Source organism: Spodoptera frugiperda, chromosome 5 (genome assembly GCF_023101765.2).
Source record: "Spodoptera frugiperda isolate SF20-4 chromosome 5, AGI-APGP_CSIRO_Sfru_2.0, whole genome shotgun sequence".
Taxonomy (NCBI): domain Eukaryota; kingdom Metazoa; phylum Arthropoda; class Insecta; order Lepidoptera; family Noctuidae; genus Spodoptera; species Spodoptera frugiperda.
In genome coordinates this window covers 4,520,369-4,542,906 of record NC_064216.1, presented here as the reverse complement: position 1 = coordinate 4,542,906, position 22,538 = coordinate 4,520,369, and the positions used below count along the sequence as shown (strand labels likewise).

The following is a 22,538-nucleotide window of genomic DNA, read 5'->3' as shown; positions in this document are numbered from 1 at the left end:
TTTAGACTCTTAAAATAAAGAACACAGGAAGTGCGGAAATTGTGGAGATTTGCTACATTGCATTTCGTATGACGATGTGTACAAGAAAACTTTACTTATTAAAAAAATATGAATCTAAGAGTAATTAGAATTTTTATAATGTTTATTCATTAATTCAACTTTAAACGGATTAAAATTTAAATGGTAAAAGAACATGGTTTCTTACTAAACAAGAAATAGACTCAAATCATCGTCAATTGAAATAAAAATCCAAATTCAAAATTCATCAATTTAATTACATTAAAAATAACATCTAAATAAGATCTTGGATAATACAAAGGCTTCGAGAAAGTTCGAATGAAATTCGCTTTCAACAATCCCTTAAAGTAGGAAGACATTACTTGATACAACCCTTCTATACATAAAACATTTTTACACAAACATATAGGTGGACGGAATGCACATATTGACTTAGCCATAATTTATATTTACAGACACAAAATGAGATCAGAAAATGTACAAGATTTAAGGAGAAATAAAACTACAACTAAATAATACTAAGACCCAAACATAGTAAGGATATTGCAAGAATTTATTTCTACACAATAAATTGCCGCTGCCAAACTCAAAAATCACCTAAAGAAACCATAACGTGAACAAACATAATAAACATGGAATTTAGAACATAAATAAATTCAGTTTTTACACTAAACGCAATATCTACCCTTAGAAAACACGTTTTTGTTCAAATGTCTCGTCACTGATGGCATGAGTTAATGCCTTAGATAACTTAATACTAAAAGGCACCGTGTTAGGAGTAAAAAATCAGTCTTTTGTATTTGCCACTAATACACGTAAATACTAATTCTCGTCTTCAGTATCTAAGCTGTCGATTGGGAAGTTCGGATTTAACAATGGACTCTTTCCATTGCTGCCACTCGGAGATGTATTCACTGATGATATTCCAACGAGGTTGTGAGTCAAGCTATGGCGTCGCAAGTCACAGTTTCTTCTAAAGACCTTCCCACATGAGGAACAGTTGTATGGTTTTATGTCTGTGTGTGTCAACAAATGGGTCTTTAGATTCGACCTTTGGTTGAAACTTCGACTGCACACCGGACACTTGTGGGGAGATTCTTCCATATGTAGAATTTTGTGGACAGCTAACGTTCTGGACTGACAGAAACCCTTGCCGCATTCCAGACATTTGAACGGTTTCTCCTTCGAATGTATGTACCTGAAAGAAGAATATACTGTTAGAAGATTTCAACCTTTTTAAGTGATTAATAGAAAATGAGAAACAATTGTCACTATCTAATGTACAAGGTATAAATAAGAAATACGCGTCACTGTTGAGAATGTCAAGTTTTATGTGAAGTTTATGTTCTTAGAAAACATCGTTGTTTTTCTTCTATGGCAGTAAAATGTTTACGCAACAAAGTTCTTAGAGAGTTCGAACCACCTTCACTCATTGTACGGACTAAGGATATTGAATACTTGGAACTAAGTGCTATCTTTGAAAGTTTATCGTTAACTGAATATTAAATGCTTTTGTTTGAAATATTCGTACAACATTATGTCTACTAACTATAGACAAATTTGCCGAGAAAAGAATTAACTTATCTATTAAAAGCAGTTGCGAAATTATTATCGTTTTAACTTATAGTCTGTGTAACATGTTCCATTATTTGAGTGTAAATTGCATCTAAACAGTGAACTTGTTTATGTTCAACATGTTGCAGAGATGAGTTGAGCTCAATATATACATCATGTTTGCAGGCGCCGAAACATTCGCTCTCGCGTGTTTTGCACACCTTGTGGGAGCAGCCGGGAAGCAAACAAGAGCCCCAGGGTTATTGGTAATAAATTTCAGTTCCCTCACAGCATTATTTTCAATATCACAAATTTACACCCTTACTTTAAATTTGCAAAACATTATCCGAACAAACGAGATGAATTTATTCATTCACAAATCACGAACTTAAACGTCCTAATATTTATCGGCACAAAACGTTTTAGAGAAACCATAAATTATATATTATTGGATTTACACCCAGTAAAACAGCATATAATTACGCGGACGTAAGTTTTAATTATAATAAAACATATGGTTTATATTTCTCACAAATGTTGATAGCAACTGATTTCAAATTAAATTTAACTATACAACGTATAATTAACACACCGAGCATCGTGTAATCAATAATAACACAGCACGAGGGACCAGCGATCGAGTGTACAATTCGAGAAAATTATCTCCGTATCGTATAAACAAACAGACTCGAGGCAAGAAAATTACGAGCCGTTCAAAGTAACGTAATACATGTAATAATCGTTGGGATTAGTTAGATCGGTGACGATAAAGCCGAGTAACAAGATGATGAATGAAATAATAATTTCAATATTAAAACACGCGATGATGATGGTGATTAAGACGGGCCGGCCGCGCGTGCAGTCGACCGTATCGTGACACCGGCGCGAGCGCCGCGTTAGGCCTAACTCGAACCAACGCGACAACACTGATTAATTAAGCCTGCAATGCAGACTGATGGTCTATGAAATTCACATTATCCATACTAATTGATGATTTTAATCAAACTAAACCGTGCATGAATAAGAAAATTAGGACTGCAAAAATCGACGTCCATATTACCTACTAAACAAGATACAAATTAATTTAAGTCCATTATCCTTTCAATCTACACAAAAAAATTTCGAACATCGAAACTTGATTTTGTATGCGGAGAATATTTACCAAGTCTTTTTTTATTTTTTTTGTCATCCATATTAATCCTCACGTCAGGATCACCACGTGCTTTGTTAAAACCCGTCGAAGGCCCGCTCCGGTCCATTATAATGTATCGTGTCAACGGACATCGATTGAACATCGACAGGCCGGGCCGAGCCGAGCTCGGGTTAACCCTCCGGCGTCTACACGAAATTTATTTTATTGCCACAGAGATACGGTGATTTGGGAGGAAATCGCCGAGAGACAGGTGTAAAAATTCAACACCTTTAGTTCTTTTTGGGTGGGGATCTCGAGGAGATAAGTAAAGAAATAGATTGAGAGTTGTTGTAACACTATTATCATATTTATTGTGTTGAAGACGCGTGATGTTTGGAATTTGGATTCTTGTAACGGTCACTAACATCTTATTTGAGTGCATTGTAGAGACGTTTTAAAAGGATAAATATTTTGATATGAAAACAGATATGCTCAGAGATTTATATGGAATGCGAAGGAGTCGGGAAGAAAACAAAATGTAAAGCCAAAATTAAAACATCGTCCCTCTTGGGATTAGCGGCGGTTTTGTGAAATAATTTACGAGCGTGACGAAAGAGTTGTCGATACCATCTGCTCGGTCCATACTTAACCCTTTTTGTTTTAAAATATTTTATTCGTTCCCCACCATTATTCAAAAGTTTCTCATAACGTTTCGCGTTGAAACCCGACGACCAAAATCTTTTATTGATATCGAAAAATGAGTATCGTGAACCTTAAAATGTTTCTCGACACGGTTGTAATATTGTTTTATCTTATTTGACAGCATCGCCACGGGGACCTTTTGTGATGAAAAACACAAATGAACCTTACTTTTATCTAAGACTAAGGCCCAAATGAGGCAGTTTTAGAAATCAACAGGTGTTCGATTACAGAATGCAACGTTAAAGCCTAATTAAAATAAATCATGGATAAGATACGGTTGAGACTTTATTGATTCATTAGTAGATGTTGTTTCCATTAAGTGTAACCCCTTGAAGACAGATATAAATTAAAAATTATGAGTTTGATACCATGACTGTTTAAGAAAAAAAATAGTACTGAATGGTTCAGAAGTAATTTTATCTATAGGTATCTTATTTAATATTAAAATGTAAAAACATTTTACCTGTGATCTCTCAGGTGATCTTGCCGTCGGAAAGCTTTCCCGCAAATGTCACAGGAGTATGGCCGCTCATCTGTGTGTGTCCTCTCATGGATAAGTAAGTTATATGACTTTGTAAATTGTCGGTTACAAAATTTGCAAATAAATTGTTTCTTCGTCCTGGGACCAGTTGCTCCAGTCTTTTGTTTATTTGATACACTACTGCCTGTCGAAGATGTTGAACTATTCGTTGACTTTGAAGAATTCGAAGCTTGTGGAGATAACGGAGCTTGTGATGGACTCCCATTCATTTGTTGTTGATACATTGCATTCATGAGGAGACTGGGGTACCCGTTATCTAGATTCTGAGACGAACTATATCCATAACCTTTTGATGTTGATTCTAAATGTTGTTCCAATGTAAACTCATCTTCGTTATCTAAAAGGGCCAAGTCTTCTTCTACTTCTTCAGATAAGTCAACATCTTCGGCCGCAATGGCATCAGATAATGGATATTCCTCAGGTGTTTTAGGTGAAAATTCTTTTGAGGTATCAGATGCATCTATTTCACTTATTTTAGCACTTGCTGTCGCTATCCTTAGAATATCTTGTTTAGATGATGAACTATTTTCCGTTGTACTGGGCTGTGTCGTATTGTTTACAGTGGATACTGATGTTAAACGTTGCAATGTCAAATATGATTCTAAAGCTTGTAAATTCAATGCTGCAGCAGCTGCAGAGTTCGAGGGTAGTAACGCTGCTTGTTGCAGTGAACTCATCATTGCATTTTGTAAAGATATAACTACTCCTTGTAGTGATCTTTGAAGCATGTTTTCTTGTAACAATGCGGCGGAGGCAATAGACAAATTAATGTTTGTAGATGGGGAAGAACTGGGACTCTTACTTGCATTTGGTTTGGCATCCGAATGTGGTGACGGTGGGTCTGCAGTCAACAAACCGTTCATGTCTGTGGTCTTAGTGTCCTGTATTTGCAAGTTGTTTTTCAATTTGATGATCGCGCTTTCCAGTGAGTTTAACGTAGACTTGTTGGATCTCGATGAACTTTGTTCTTGCATTGTGAAACTTTGCTCAATGGGAGTTTGATATCATCTGTAGATTTCCACTAGTGTTATGTGCACGTGTTATCAGAGGGGCGCGGCGGGGGAGGTATCGCGTGCGCGTGCACTGTCCGAGAGGCACGCTCCGTGGTGCGGCGTGCGAGGCGGCTGTGAGGCGCGGCGCGACTGAGCCGCCGGGCAGCCGGCGACCGCCCCGCCCCCACCTCGTCCCTCGCCTGTCTTCCCGCCTCACAAAAGCTCTCTATTTTAGGCAACTCTTTGTACGCAGTAATGGTCACCTCACGCTGCCCTAACGACAGACACGTCCATGAGAAAACGTTGCGCCAGATTTGTTGTAACCCCTTTCAAGTGTAATGAGATTCTGAATGGAATCGTTCGGGCTATGGGAAAACAATGTGATGCGGCGATCGCTTCGCTTGTTTTGTCAGTGGGTCACGCGCATCGGTAAAGGGATAATTGAGTGAAGTGCCGTTCAATACGGTTCGGAAAATATCACCTGTGGGTACTTTTGTTTGTTGAGGGTCTATCAATTAAACATAGTTTTGAATACAATATTATATGATCGAGTAGATTAATAATATTGGCATGTTTTCATGGATCTGCATCATTTTGTCTTTCATTACTTGCAGTTAAATAAAATTATGTTCAGTTCTCTTAATTTCATATTACCTTTGATTTGGCGGCGCAGAATACAGAATCAGCAGTAAAATTAGATGCACCTACAATTATGATTTAATGTGTTAATAGGCGCTTAAAATATAATGGCTTAGAATTGCCGACGTAATTCATGTCGTCGAATTTATTAGACTTTGCTTTATTGTCACTTCATCTAATTTTATGGTTCTTCTATGAATTATGACTGAATGTAACTGACTGTAGTTTCAAGAGTTGCTGTCATTCTTGGAGTTTATATTGATCAAAAGGACTCATAAAATATTTATCAGACATTAAAGCCTAATCGTATAATGAGGTGCGTAAATCTGTTTTAATACTGAATTAAGGGTTACGAAAATTTATATTTGCGATGTTCTGTTTGAAGCCATTAATGGTGTTATGGGCCTTTGCAATTAAAGTTTAATGTTGTTGTTTCTTTGCAATACTGATATGGAACCAGAAAATGTATATTTTTAGACTAACTAGACAGGCATTTGACCGCAAGTTCACTTGATGGTAAGTGACAATGCAGTCGAAGATAGAACATCTTATTCACTCTGGCCTTGAAGACATTGAAGCTATAATGATGGGGAAACACAACACTCTGGAAGGGTGATCCACCCCTCAGCTGTTAGCATTAAGAATGATGAACTAAAACATTTTGCCTTCATGTTCAATGTTCCATGGTTTATCTTCTAAATTCATTGTTCCCTTGTGGATAGTGTCTTCTCTTTTGGAGATGATGTTGTGATTCATTGAAGAAATCCAAAAAAATTAAACTAGTAAGATCAACAGCTGCACTTGCACCCAAGCAACCAATCAGGCAAGTAACAATGCTCATGATTACCAATTTAATGTCCCATTAATAAGTAATGTGTTAATAAAATTGTTAATCAAGCAATTATAATGTCGTACTAGAATATTATATGTACACAGGACAATACATGCTAGCACATTAACAATGAACATTTGTACCTTTGAGAAAAGCCGCTGTAAGTTTCCTGTAACAAATAGTTTAAAGAAATATTACTTATTAATTGTAACATTACAAACTGCACATTATTGTATGCACATCCATACATAATATAGCCGTTATTACGTGAAGGGTAAGTAAAATAACAACAAATATGGTGGCACCTTTAGCGAGTTGTCAAGGGCCGGAGGTAGTCGCTCTACTTTAAAAATGATATTTAGCCATTTTGGGTTAAGAACTATTGTCGACCCTAAACCAACAAAACCAAAGTAAAACATGAATTGAAAAAACTTTAACTTATGCATACATACACGCCTGTCTCCCATGGCAGGCAGAGATAAAGGTTATATAATTCATAAAATAATATTTTTAATATCTAAGTAATCTAGTTCAACAAGTGAAAACCCCACAACCGAAATGACCGACTCTATATAACAAAACGATAATTGCAAAAGCAAGGCAAACATTACAAAGTAAGGTACCAAACACTTTGTACTTAGAAGTGTTACTAAACCAATAGTCTTGTCCATCACTTTAGTTAAGCCAACGGACAGTACTATCGAGACATCGTCATGGGTACTGCCTACAAACAAAGCCCCCATGCTCCAATAGAGCGTGGCAATTGCAACAATTGACATGAGAAAATGGGAAGTACATATGTATGGTGTATCGCAATTCTATCTGGAAGTAGTACATTTGAAAGATTTGGAATATTTTAACTTATATGAATGTTGAAAACTAATATACAAATATGGGTTCAGCAGCAAAGGGCAGCAAGGAGACAAGACAGATAAACTGTCGACACCGCCAGAATCGCAGGAAGCCATTAGATGATGCAAGTAGCGAGTTGTTGTTCATTATAGAGGACGAAAGGGGATTTTGAAGATTACGATGATGATAAAACAGCTATTCAGTGGAATAAACATAATGTTTATACCATTTAGTACCTAAAAGGGTAGGCAAAGATGCATGTAAACTTAAACTTCCCGCCTAACAAAAGATAATGGAAAATCCTCCTAAGTATAAAAGACACATAGTCCAGCAGTAGGCAATCACGAATGATCATTTGATGACAATGGTATGCATCAATGCATCAACAATTTTGAGAAAATCATATCAACAGTTACTCCTATAAAGTATACAGAAGGCACAAACATTCTAACAGTGCTATACCATCCTAAATGACTCTTCATAATGACAAAAGTCACAAAGGAATCCCATGAAGATGTACAAGTATCAAGGCACAAGATAATCCACTTCACGACACGTGTCGTACCACGCACGTTAATTCGCGATAGCTTGCGCACGAGTCCGTTCTCACGCCGCCCGCCGCTGCCCGGGGGCAAAGCGAGCTCACGACTTACTGCAGATATAAAATTAATTTATCTATAAGTAATACGTCCATGTACTTAGATTATGAGACGGGAAATGTTTTTAGTGAAGTTTACTTGTGTAGGTGTGGGAGGGTTTGGTGTTGTAGGATTTTGGGTTTTTTGGGTTCTGTTGCTTTTGTTTGGCTATAGATGTCGCAGATAACTTTATTATTAACGTTCAATAATTGTAATTTGGCATATTATTAAAAAATACTTTTAGCGTTACCGAGCTAAAGAGCTGACTCAGAAATCATTCATAAAGATGTGCTAAGTGACATTGTTTCATTGAGGTTCACTGATTAAAATAATCCTTGTAGATTTAGTATGTGACATGTCATTTCTTATTTAAACAAGGAAATACGAGTATTCGTTTACTACGAAAGCAAAAGTAATCAGACTAATCAACATTCAAGACAAAACATATGCCACATAAATATGACATTTCGTCATTATTTAAATACATTCTAGAATTTATCAAACCAGCCTCTCCAAATGATCTTGATATCTCAACTGATTCCCGTTACACTCTTACTTTCACCCACATATTAATTCAAAGTCATTCTTTATACGTCATTCCTAATACCTCTATCCCCCTACAAAACTCTACTGACTGTGACAGCAAGAAACCATAACAATTTTTCACGTTAAAATTTAATAGGAAAACTAATACGACCATAAAGCTACAAGAAGCGGGACATTACTCAATATCAATAACTTAATTTCCTGGGCCATCAATCTTTAGATTGAACTGATATCAAGTGAGTTTATCACAATTTTATTACCACATATGTCACTCCCACCGAAACTAAAACAATGTGGTCACACTAGTTTATATATTGTGCTGTACTTTGGCTTTCTCCACGGTATCTCGTGATTTACCGACTCGCCAAACGTGTCTGGCGTTTTCGGTGGATTTTAGTTGAATTAGGTACTATCCATAAATTATTGCGATCGATTTGGTCGCCCTATGTTGTAGGTTACTTGAGATGGCAGCCATAGCAGTAACTGTTTATTTTCTTTCCTTAATTGTAAATATTAAGTTGGGAAATTATAATGTATCGCTGTTGACCTATGAGACCTCTTTTTGACTAATTTTTAATTCCATAACATTATTATGTTTGATAGTGTTAAATGTATATTCGAGATGATTATTTTAATATTTGATTAAAACGTATTTTATTTTTAATCTGAAGTTGTGTATGTTAATTGATTTGTATTAATTTTGTTTAAGATGGCTACTTCTTTGAGATTATAATATTAATTTATGTGTTTATCTAATGTGAATCTCACGATTTTGTTAATGCTTTTTGTCACTAACTTGATGATTACTCGTTTGTATAAACGTAATAAGATACCATCTATTTTTCGAAAACCATGTCTAATAGAAGAAAGCAATGCAATACTTTACACTTCTACTTTCCCAACCCGAGAACCAAACTCGCCCTTACTTAGCATCCACTCATTCAACCACTTCACCAACAAACTATCCTTTTTTTTGAGGGAGGAGAAAACAGATGAAGGCGAGAGGGAGAGTCAGACTCTTACTGACTAAAAACCCTCCCGTTTCTACTCCTGTTTTTCGAGCTGGAGCCCCGGTAAACATACTACCCAATATCATCTAAATACATACATTTAAAAACAACCATTCACTTTCTAAATACATCCCATGGCTCCATCAACCATATAAAACCGTAACAGACATAAAGCCCATTACCTGTGGCTCCATATGTGGACTCATTGACACCATTAAGGGCAGCTGGTACTTAAAGGTGAATTATTAATAGGTCACAGGTCGAAAAACATACGTATGGTACTTGATGATGACAAAACAGTAATATGCTTGATTGAGTTAGAAATATACAAATTTACAGAAGAAGATATTAGATTTTATATGAGTGTTGATACTGAGTACTGTTGATACGTGTGGAGAATTAAAGTCGGTTGGGATCAGTCATAACATTAATGTAATGGTGGGATTTTCCGTAAAGACAGAAAAAGGTGACGATAATATTCAGTTGTGGCCAGATATATTGCAAAAGAGGTTCTAAATTCGAGAATTGTAACACCTTAATTATATTGGTAATCGTACTATAGGCAAATGTGACAAATGAAGAAGTTTAGGTTTATTTTTGATGAGCAAATTTTGTTAAACGATGATTTTTGTCCCACACTTTGATTTTCACTTGTATCGTGGATGCGTTTAGAAACACACAAGTTCAGATACACTTGACACCTAATTCGTGGAACAAACAAAGCGGGAATTGAACCGCTACACGTTACACAGTAGCTGGTTGTCCAGCGACTGCGCCAATCATGCAATTAGATGATTACATGATTCATATAATCATATCAATATAAATGAAAACCATCAAAGCGACAAGCAATTCTGTAAACCAGACTTCAAGGTCATAAACAACAAAACTTAACACAAAAATGATTTACAACAAGCTCGCTCCATACACTACAAAGCCCACACTTCATTCATTATCTAATCACGATTCACCTTTACACCATCAGTTTGCCATAAAACCTCCTCCTTCAAACACGATGGGCTAACAGCGTGTAATAGTTGCCATACTTCACAGATACCGTCCGAAATTATCCGTTTAATCATAACGAGGCCGCTATTATTGCCCACGTTGCTTGATGGGGCTGGATGTGTGATACCGTGGTTGGAAGGTCTAAGTGATATACGATCGTTGAATATGGTTTCTTTATTTTTAACCCTGGACTTCCTCACACGGTCTCATAGAAAACCGACGTGAAACAACGCTTCGTTGTGTGAGTGATGTTACCGGAGTCCCAATTACCCACCTTCTTAATCCTCAATCTCCGATTCCCCAACAACCCTTAAATTTCTAAAACCTAAGAAGCCAGCAACGCATTTGTAACCCCTGTGGTGTTTCGGGTGTCCATGGGTGGCGGCAATTGTGGACCGTCAGGGGATTCGTCTGCTCGTTTATCGCCTTATTCCATAAAAAACAAATCTTTATCATAAAACTTCCTCCTTCAAACACGATGGGCTAACAGCGTGTAATAGTTGCCATACTTCACAGATACCGTCCGAAATTATCCGTTTAATCATAACGAGGCCGCTATTATTGCCCATGTTGCTTGATGGGGCTGGATGTGTGATACTGTGCTTGGAAGGTCTAAGTGATATACGATCGTTGAATATGGTTTCTTTATTTTCAACCCTTTTTTTGAGGTTATATAATCATCCACTGACTTCTCCCACCTTGGGCGAGGCGAGAGGGAGTGTCAAACTCTTACTGACTAAACAACACCCCGTTCTTACTCCTGCTTTTCAAGCCATAGCCCCGGTAAACCCGTTAGGTAGTCCGCAACTCCGGTTATTTTCAACCCTGGACTTCCTCAGACGGATTCACAGAAGACCGACGTGAAACAACGCTTCGTCATGTGAGTGAGGTTACCGGAGCCGCAATTACAACTTCACAATCCCCGATTCCCCAACGTCCTTTAAATTCCTAGCCTAGGGGCCTTACCGGCTTCTTAGGAGAAGCCGGTAAGGCACTTGTAACGCCTGTGGTGTTTCGAATACCCATGGGCAACGGCGATTGTTTACCGTCAGGTGATTCGTCTGCTCGTTTACCAGCTAATTCCATAAAAAAACATATCTTTATCATAAAACCCCCTCTTTCAAACACGAAGTATGTAATAGTTACCATACTTCACAGATACCGTCCGAAATTATCCGTTTAATCATAACGAGGCCGCTATTATTGCCCACGTCGCTTTATGGAGCTGGATGTGTGATACTGTGCTTGGAAGGTCTAAGTGATATACGATCGTTGAATATGGTTTCTTTATTTTTAACCCTGGACTTCCTCACACGGTCTCATAGAAAACCGACGTGAAACAACGCTTCGTTGTGTGAGTGATGTTACCGGAGTCCCAATTACCACCTTTCCCAACTTTACAATCTCCGATTCCCCAACAACCCTTAAATTCCTAACCCCTAAGAGCCGGCAACGCATTTGTAACCCCTGTGGTGTTTCGGGTGTCTATGGGCGGCGGCAATTGTTTACCGTCAGGTGATTCGTCTGCTCGAGCAATTTTGTAGGAAATTAGTTGTATTATTACGTCCGAGAGGAATACGTCGAATTCAAAGTCACCCTGTATAATTAGCCTTATATAAAATTTTCATCGTCAGATTTTCCAATTTCTTTTGATACTTAGACCAAGTACAAAAGCTCAAAATTCTCATAACTTCTACCATTCTATAGTTATGCAACGCGTGGCGTCGTGCGTGACCGTTGCGTCGCGCCCACATGCCGCACGCGCACAATTTGCATTCAGATATGATGGCCAAGCTCACAGTTCGATATAGCCGGGTTATTCTGAAAGTTCATTTTGCAAAGTCATTGCTGAATATGCGGTGAGATTAAAGTTTCGTCTTCTGAAAATAAGCAAGTTTGACATTAGCGTCACTGGGTTATGACGAAAGTGAAAAGAATTACACAATGCGAGTATTTTGTCAATTTTAATGGGGTTTTCAATGTGAAGGAAGGATTTCTATGGAAGGACGAAATCAGCATATGAAACCTCCCGCCCTGAGCTGAGAGAGTGTCAGACTGTCACTGTTATTACTACTATAAACCACCCTGTTACAACTAGTGCTTCGAACCGGAGCCCTGGTAACCCTGACAGTGTGATCTGTGAAGTGACTTACGAGATATCTTTCGAGATGAATTTACAATTTCCAGAATAGTACTGCAGATATGATGGTCGAGCTCACAGTTCGGTACTGAGCTATCTCCACACTCTATAAGCGTAAGAAATTGATTGCTGATTGTAAGTGTCCAATCCTACGTACAATTACGGAAGAATTGTAGAAATGGTTTTAGAACACGACGCTCAATTATTTGTTAAGTGTAAAATATTTGTCTTTATGTGTGTATGTTGTGTGTTTTGTTAGAGGTTTGTGTGCTGAGTAGAGGTTCTTGATTCGTTTTCCAGATTTATTATTTTTTATTGTTACGCCTTTTATCCCTGACGGCACGTAATGCCACTGTACATCCACTTTTCATTATTTGTGTTGTAAATCCCGTGTAATAAGGGGTGAGTCTATTGCCATATATTGGGCACAATTCCTCCATGCTACTACTGAGAAATTTTCGAAAATCTCGAACCAAAGACCCTAATTACTATTTTTTTCGTTATTATTTGACGAGGAACTCGACTAGTTTCAAGCCATGCTAGAGGCTCATAATCATGAGTAGCATTCCTCGACACACGACTTACGTGATTGAGCCGGAAAAACATAATTATTATTTTTTTATATCTCACGAATGTTTACGAAAACATCTAAAACATAGTCTAAACAATATTTCTTCATTGACCTGACCTTTCACCATACAACCGCAGCTAGCATCTCCAATATGTTGGTATCTAAGAAATATCTGTAAAAGCAATATAAATACGAATAAAGATAAAGTGTACATGCATTTCTAATCTTGCTGCGATACGGCTGATTATTTGTAAATATGTACGACATAACATCATGACTGTTAGTGCTTGAGGAGATAAGCAGATGTGTAGGGACTTTTAGTAATGTAACATTATGCTTTTAATGTTTGAAGTGGTGTGCAATACGTAATGTAATTGTTGACACGCATCTTTCACCCATTTTATAGGAGGCGAGACGTAAGCCTATTGACACATGGTCTTGTCACAAGACTTCCAGAATTTGCGACAGCAAAAACATTTTTTTGATTAACCGTAAAAGTTGTTTGTCTGTCTAAGGTACCGAATTCGAAATCCTTTGGTCAACAGTCGCACTTGCGATTAGTTGACTAGACAAGAGGAGAGAGCTAATGTTTTTCTGTTATACTCGTGAAATCTTTGACTATCCAAGAGGTTGAATTGAATTAGAGAGGTCTCAAGTTTTAACTAACCGCAACCGACTCCAATTCACTAACGAAGCAATCTATTTAGTAATATCACAAAAAATATAAACACAGAATAAAGATAAGTCTACCTCCATTTCTAATCTCTGCGATACGGTTGATCATTTGTACAGACGCCAAGCAGATCAACCTACTCCTTTCTATTCAATTTCTTTCTTAGATTTTAAGCTTTATCATTATGAGATAAAGTCGTAAATCAAATGAAAACAATTGACAGTGTAGAGTAGGTTGATATGCTGTTGTTTGTATGTATAACATCAATATAAAGGTGTTTGCTTCAAACAGAGACGTTATGTTCGTAATTTATCTTATGTTCGTGAGCTATTACTAGATTACTAATGAGCCATGTCTGCGGTGCTTCGCGGTTGTCCTTACCTTGTTTATGTTTAGGGTTTATTTTGATGCCTGAGTACTTGTAATGTGTTTTTTATTGTATCTGGATCAATTATGACATTGAAATCAAAAATTGAATTTGATATTAGGTATAGACCTTTATTGTATTGCTCAGTATTCGAGTTATTAGTCACTTATTTCTTAATCTCAACTTACTTGGAGAAACTTCTTCTCATCAGGTCTTGTTTCCAAAACATTTTTCCTACATTTTTTAACTTAAAAATCACGGTTTACTCAAATATTTACATTAATGTGTGAAGAGTTCTACTAGTTTCGAGTCACACATGGCTAATGACGTGACTTTGGTCATCATTAGCAGCTTTCTGATTTCAAGTTACTCGGTGAAATGTCGCGCTTCCTACTGATAGGTCTGACGATTTCTTCTATTTCTATCTTGTTCATCCTTTCATCATCATAAACTCCCTGTTCTTTCATTTCTTCATAATATCCATCCAATAAATTTCTTTCATGCATTATCCTCTAACCTTTCTGTATAACCTAACATCAAACTTGCAAGCACTTCTCAACGTCGAACATCACGTAAATCTGCGAGTCTAATCAGCTGAAAATCATACGCGTAAACCTGTACAAACTGATTCGCAGCCATTGCAGCTCGAGCATTCGTAATCTTAGTAAAGGCATAAAGGTCTCGAGTTTTGGCTCGAAACTCGACCTCCGACCTGCTGTGCGCTTAAATTACTGCAAACAACCGGTTCCTACATATTCGGAGTCCCAAGCCTTAGAGTACTTATATTCAGTCTTTAATCCTCCATCTCTTTTCAAATAATGAAGTTAGAAAGAGATATAGTTAAAAAGTACGTTTGGATTTTTAAATATCCGCTTGGTAACATCGGTTTTGCAGTTTGTTTTTAGGAAGTATCTGTTTGATAGCCAATTACTGATGTAGTTTTTGAATAAACGTTTAGTCGGTTGGGGGATTGCTAACGTTACTTTTATTCATACTTAGAATGCCGTTCCGGTTTGATGGTTGCAATTCGGACGGTGTGGAGAGTGAAGTTTATTTTCAAATTGGGCTGAGTATGAATGGGTAGTTCGATTTCAAAATTGAGCTACACAATAATTTGGGAAGAAATTATTTTGAAATTCGCAGTAATATATATAGGATTTCAGATTTTTAGATGGATTACGTGTTGTTTTAGCCATAGCCTGGTGGTGTGCTTGCCCACAAGGAAAATGGGTCTTTAAACCTAATACATTTTGTTTCACAAATGCGTTAATGATCACTCCAACAACGAGTTAGAATTCTTACTATCTAAAAACTGGTCTACTAATACCGCAAAAATGATAGGCAGTAAAATCGTAATTTATAACAACATTAAGTTTTTGAGACACATATTAAAAACAATGATAACATCAGCTATTTTTATTGTTCTTTTTAACGACATATTGAATTTCACTACTAAGAAGACAAATAAAAATTCTTGGCTACCTACAAATGACTCGGGAACATATTTCAATAATTGGAATCTTTTAGTAGGAGGTGAAGTTTTGTAACAAACATTAAACTGTTTTATTTTTGTAAGAACTATCGTGCGACATACTATACTAAATTAACTAAAAAAACGCGCTTTACTCACCTACATTAATAGATAAAGTTAACTAGTAGATTTAGTTAGATTAGTAGAGCTTTACTCCATTAATGTCGTGAGTAAACCGTGATTTTTAGTTACTTAAACTGTTATGTTACAAAGACGAATAAATACGAAAATACACTTCTTATGACTATGACATAAGACTGCTCAAAAAGAGGTGCAATTCCCGAGTCAGGCAAAGAATGATTGTGTGTTTTCTGGAAGTCATTGGGGGACTGGTGATACAACGACGATGATGATGATGATGATGAAGCAAAGCCACAAGTAACAGCAAATAAGCCATAAAATTAAGGTAAAAAACGCAAAAAAAATAAGTATCACATAACAAACCGTGTGTTATATTTACACAATAAGGTACCGCGTAAATATTATTTTAAAGACTTAAATTCCTTGAATGAACAGTACTCAAACATATTTACCGGTAAATGTGACTCTTTTCTGTTCACGGCTATAATGTTTTATGGGGATCTCAGTGTTTTACGATTGTCACATTTAATTATTTCATTGCTGGCAATTAAAGTTTGGTGGAAAGCGATTTTTTATGTTTTACAGCTGAATTTAAGTAAATAAAAGCTCAAATCACCGTGTTTTTTTATACCACACACGTTTTCTGAATAGTGATGGGGTATTATCTCTAATTTAGTGTCGATGTTTTTTCTCTTTGATTGGTTGATTAATAAAAATATTTGTTTAACAAGATTAATGTTTGTTTTTTGTGGACTAAGATGAATCAGCAGCAAGAATAGTTTTGGATTTGTAATTACTTTGATGCTGATGTTTAAACTGTGTTGTGTAAATAAATTGCTGGGTAATTGTGTGGCTAATCGAATCAGATGTGCGCATTATGATATATGGCGGCACCCACGCAAAACTTACATTGCAGTGGCGATGTAATTATTAAACTTATTGCTAAATATTTGTGACGTACTTTATATTAGTATTTCTAATATAAATTGCGTACATGTTATTAAAACTCATTTATAGTATAGAACATTTATAGAACATTCATAGTAGAATTTAAACTTTAATTAAAATTGACATTACCTAATCTGCAGTCATGTTATAATAGCCTAGAATGGCATAGTAATTTTATTTAACAATACATAAATAATTCTTGAATTTAGTATTTTCGTTGTTTTAGTTTTAACATATTTTAAGTTTTACATATTTATTTAAGTTCTTATTACATGAAGATTTATTTTTCACCAAATGGAATAAAATATTCTTAAATTTGATTTAAGTAAGTAGAGCATAAACATCGATACAATTTCCATCGATACATTTACATATATTACAGCCCACACTACATTCAATCAAAATCCTCATGAATCCGGATTTATTGACAACACAACGACGACTTTGGCAAACAATTTATTATTATGAGCATGAACAAAAATAATTTGACTTTAACTGTATTAATTAGTAATTTATTACTTAAGAAGATAACACTAATTGGCGGTCTTTAGTAATTTAGTAAGCATTTGGATGGGTAAAATAATAAAAAAGGATGTTTTAAACATCCTGTTTGTACACCTACGTAATGAGAGGTTATGGCGGCATACTGAGTTATATTCAGTAGGTATAAATAGTGTAATTTTACAATTATAGTGTTTATACTTGAATGGAAGATAATTCATTATTATGTACTGTTTGATTTGTGCTTGTAAACTTGTTACTTTAATCGCTTGATAAGTAGTGTTGTTTAATACTTAGGTAATGTTTGGCGATATATTAAAGAAGGGACACACTAACCGACGAGCATTCTGCATGGTGACTGTTGATGAAGCGAAAGAGGTATGTAAGATTCGTAGCAATTGGTGTTTCATTGTCTCTGCCTACCCCATGGGAGACAGGCGTGAGGTTATGTATGTATGTATTTAATGTTTGATTAATAATTTGTTTATGTGTAGTAATGAGATTCGGATAGATGTAAGAACATTTGGACGCATTTTTACTGTTAAAAAATATATTTTACAGTCCAGCATTGAACTGCTAAAAATGATGATGAATTTGCATTAAAAATAAAATGCTTATTATTAACAACCCCTCAATATAATAAATAAAGTGGTCGTATAATTTTTATCTACTAATTGAATTAATACTTATTAGTATCCCTCATTAAAACTTTACACTCAAAAGATATATTTTCATACTTAATTTAACCCTAAATTGGCAACGTAATAAACACTGCAATAATTTTAACAGGTAGGTATAGTCAGAAGCATGGACTAATAATTGCAGCATTACAAAGTTCAGGTGAAACCAATCTAAGATTTATATTACATTGTTTCGCATAGATTAAAGTACGATTTAGTATGCCTTGCGCCAGCCGTGGGTTAAGATTGTATTGAGTTGATAATACCACTTCTGGAAGAAGTATTTCTATATTTAGAGACACCTAGTCCTTGTTTTGGACGCTAAGAAGCCGAGTTAGTGAAGGCATAACAGTACTGTATTAATATTTTAAATAAAGTACGTCAGTGTTTACTTATTCAAAATTAAAATGAATTCTTTTCTTAAACTGTCAAATGTCGTGCAAGCTGCTTATGATTATGAAACCTTGGTGTAGCTTGAAACTAGTCGAGTAATCTCGTCAAAGAATGAGTTATATAGGTACCTACGTGAGTATGTCGTCCAACATAAATAATTGATTCAAAAGTTGCAGGAAATAATTGGTTGAAAAGTAACGAGTGTCAGTATTATTTTACCACTACACTGAAATGAGTAGGTACTTACTTGCAATTACTAGTAACTAACTCTCACCATAATAATTCCAGTGAAATTAACTGGTAGGCTCCACTGGCATCCTCGCATCATTAATAACATCCTTACCTGTCCAGCAATGCAATTACCAGTATCCGTTTTCGTACAAATTGACACGGGTACAAATTGCGCGGTATTAACCACTCTATATGACTCCCGAGTGGTTGTACGGTTCGTACACGGCTTGAAGGAACCTGTACGAATCGGACAAATAACGTAGTGTGCTAATCTAATTACTTAGCACAATGTCTTATTTGTAAGTTTTTGTTGTGCAATTAAATGCGGCTTCGTTCCGCGTGTAAACAGGCATCGGCGCAGGCGCACCAATTTGTTACAAAAGCGATGCAATTTTGCGGTTTTATTTATTGATTTGTAGTGCCCCGTTTAAATTGAGTTAACGCTGTTAATTAATTTGATTTGTTCTTTGATGTTCGAGTGTGTAATGTTAATTTCTTGTTCAGCGAGTTAAAAGGTTTTTTAACTCGTTTGAGTCAAACGAAGCGGCGAAAGCGCTGTTTTGGATCATTGAGCTGGATAGTGATGTACGATTTATGTGTCAGTGTTTTTATTCGTGTACTTTTTCTTGAATTACTTTGTTGATGCATTTGAAACTAGTTAAAACAGTAACGATTCTAGTTATGAAAATATCTACATTTAAATGAAAATCAAATATTAGTACTGATAGTAGTAAATTAGGAACGAATGCGCGATTGGATAAATAATTGCAACAATACTGTCAATTACCGTTGATTATATATAACAAAATAAGCTATCGTCTAATCAGAATAATTTATGGAATTTTACAAAAATATTTATTTAAAAAATAGTCTAAAAACAATAAAACAAAACTACAACCCATCCAATTATAATTTAACAAAAATAAATAAATAAATAAAAATAAAATTAAAAAAACCAAACATAGATCGTAGATCGATCGTGGCTGCGCGTGCGTTTACACCGTGGCAACAATTAAGTCGATTAGCACGCGTCATTTGATCAAAACATGTCGAGTCGTCAGTTGAACGGTTCAGTAATAAACATAGACTCAGTAAACATACCGATCGACGACAGGTAAAAAATGAATGAAAAACTTTTTAATAGCGCGGTGTAGGGTTCCGTTGAAATGTAAGTAAATTTTGAAGCCTTTTTTAAAATATAAATATATAGCAATAGGCTCACCCCCTATTACATGGGGCTTACAACACAAGTGGTAAAATGTGGGTGTATATTGTATATCCATATTACGTACCATAGTGTGCACCTCTACCCCTTCGGAGATAAAAACTGAGTGACGTTACATTAGCTTTGTTATAAGTAAGAAAATCCGATCTCATACTTGGTTGCCTCAGAATTTTAAAACAGAGCTTTTGCTGTTTTTATAGTAGTGGTTTATTTCTCACTCATTCATATTTTAAAGACCTTAGCATTTTCGCAGTCTCTTTTCATATACCTAGATAATTGAGCGATTGACAACCTTTCTCTCGCAAATGAAGGACAGACATGTTCCAACATAAATAATATACTTCTAATATTGGTTCCAAAACTTTGCAAAAAGAAAACAAACAACCATACATTTACAAATGTGTTCCGGTAAAACATACTACGTAAAGTATTAGGCAACAGAGACCGAGTGCCTTATATTATTATGTATATGTACACAGAGGTCTAAAACCATTTGAACCCAACAACTAAAATATATATCGCACTTAACCATCCTTCTAAGCAAATAACCGTCTAGAAGATAGAGTTGCCAACGCAAATTCTATTAAACAAGTAACCGTGATTGCACAAAATCAATTATATACACCATTCCCATTTAGTTTTATACTCCAATCTTTGCTTCACAAACGAAATTCAACCTTGAACTTAACACTAAAGAGTTTGAAATCCTTAAGCAGGTTGGTTGGTAGTTATGGCTGTTTAGAACAGTGAATTTAATCGTTGTGTGTTATTTTGATTCCTACTTAAAATTATTCAATTGCTTTGGAGTAATCATAGATAAGTTACGGGTGTAATCAACATGGCGCTGGTTGGAGTCTGTCGTTTAAACAATGATTTGCTTTGATAATTATTTAGATCAAATGGCCATTGAGTGTTTTGTTGCTTTAGTGTGCTATAGACTTGACTTGATTGTTTAAGATTGTTGAGGAATTGATTGTAAAAGTAAAACAATATAATAAGTACCTATCTTTATTTTGAACAAGTTTGACAGAGTTATATCATTTTTTTTTGAGGTTGTATATCATCTAGTGTCTTCTCCCGCCTTGGGTAAGGCGAGAGAGAGTATCAGAAAAAGAGTAGACCTTAGCTCCAGATATATTTTTATGACTTGTATTAAAAATTGCTAATGCGCATGTCAAAAGTGTGCGAAAATTCACAAATGTCCTTGCGGTGTAGGCTCAGCTCGCCCCTTGGATCTCGCCCCTGATTGCCTAAGTGCATCAACTCGCCACTTAAATTATTAGATACTCGCCCCCGATTGTTGGTTGGTTAAAAGTACTGTCAGCACTCAAGTTTATAAAATATTTAAATGAATATTTTTTCTTAAAACTTCAATAATGCTTCTTATAAAACTCTCTCTTCTTCAATAAAACTTAAAAAAATTCAAAGGGATTTTTTTTTATGAAACAAGCCGGTAACCGAGCAGACGTATTACCTGATGGCAAGCAATCGCCGCCGCCCATGGACACTTGAAACACCAGAGGTGTTACGAGAGCGTTGTCGGCTTTTTGGGAGTTAGAAGTTTAACCCATTTGGTCGCTGTGCCAATTTGGGAACACCTAATAATATAGGGTAGAAACGTTGATTTCTATAGTATAACGTTTCTACCCTATATTATTAGGTGTTCCCAAATTGGCACAGCGACCAAGAATGGGTTAAGGTTGTTGTTCGGGAATCGGGGATGGGGAAGATTGGGAAGGGGGAATTGGGCCTCCGGTATCACTCCGGTCGAGCCGGCCCATTCGTGCTGAAGCATGGCTCTCCCACACTTAAATGCCGCAAGGGGCGAGTCGATGCATCAAAATAATTATTTAATTGTTAAATTTTTCACTCGCCCCGTAAGGGTTTTCGTAAGGGGCGAACCACAACTCCAAATTAATAAAAACGGGGCGAGTGGAACATTTTAATCGGAAGGGGCAAGATCCAGGGGCGAGCTGATACTACACCGTCCTTGCGAATGCGAATATTCGTTACATCACTAATGTGTTTATTCTTACCCGACTGCTCTAAACATATTATAAAGGCTTGGTAAATGAGGAAATTATACACCAAAGTTGATTAAAAGTATTGCGTTTAAATACTTCTTTAATGCGACTATTGACTATCATGTCCTCAATTTAAGTTTTCATCCGATAATTTTTTTTTCATTAATTGCATGGATAGTTACGATATTTACAAACGCACCCTTAAACAAAAGATACATTAAATAACAACAACAATCCATTCATTTAACAAACGCATTAAAAATTAAACGCAAACATAAAACCTTATAATGCGCGCGTAACTTTAGCAAGGCACATCGCAGAGCTCCACAGTTTTACGTACATTTCAAAGTAATATTTCATTTTACATAATATAATACTTTTATTAAAACAAGGAGTTCATACATTTTGCATTCTCTACACAGTAGGGCTCCCACTGTTAATCTAATAAAGGAATTTAAATAATGCCATTAATAATATCTTGGGTTAAACGCGGTCTTAGCGTACTCTTTATGTTGAAGCCGATACCTTTATAGTATCTACCAATAATAAATCAATGTGATGTGTCCGTTATTAATTTTTAAAGATTTTTTTTTAGCTGGATTTGTTGTTCTAGTCGCTGTTGAGGATAAGATTTTGATTTCAAACACCAAGTCTTTTATAGATCAGACACCTATAAATGCAAATGGATTATTATTTATTAAATTATACA

The 22,538-nt window shown here is 35.9% G+C and overlaps 1 protein-coding gene across 1 annotated transcript; it reads right to left on the bottom strand.

Annotated features, from left to right (window-relative positions):
• Positions 1-258: 258 nt before the first annotated feature.
• LOC118272114 (protein sister of odd and bowel) lies at positions 259-6,019 on the bottom strand. The gene is made up of 2 exons (XM_035588458.2): positions 3,870-6,019; positions 259-1,216 (listed from the first exon to the last, which is right to left on the bottom strand). Exons 1-2 carry the CDS (start codon positions 4,919-4,921, stop codon positions 841-843), a joined length of 1,428 nt encoding a protein of 475 aa, XP_035444351.2. The 5' UTR covers positions 4,922-6,019; the 3' UTR covers positions 259-840.
• Positions 6,020-22,538: the final 16,519 nt, after the last annotated feature.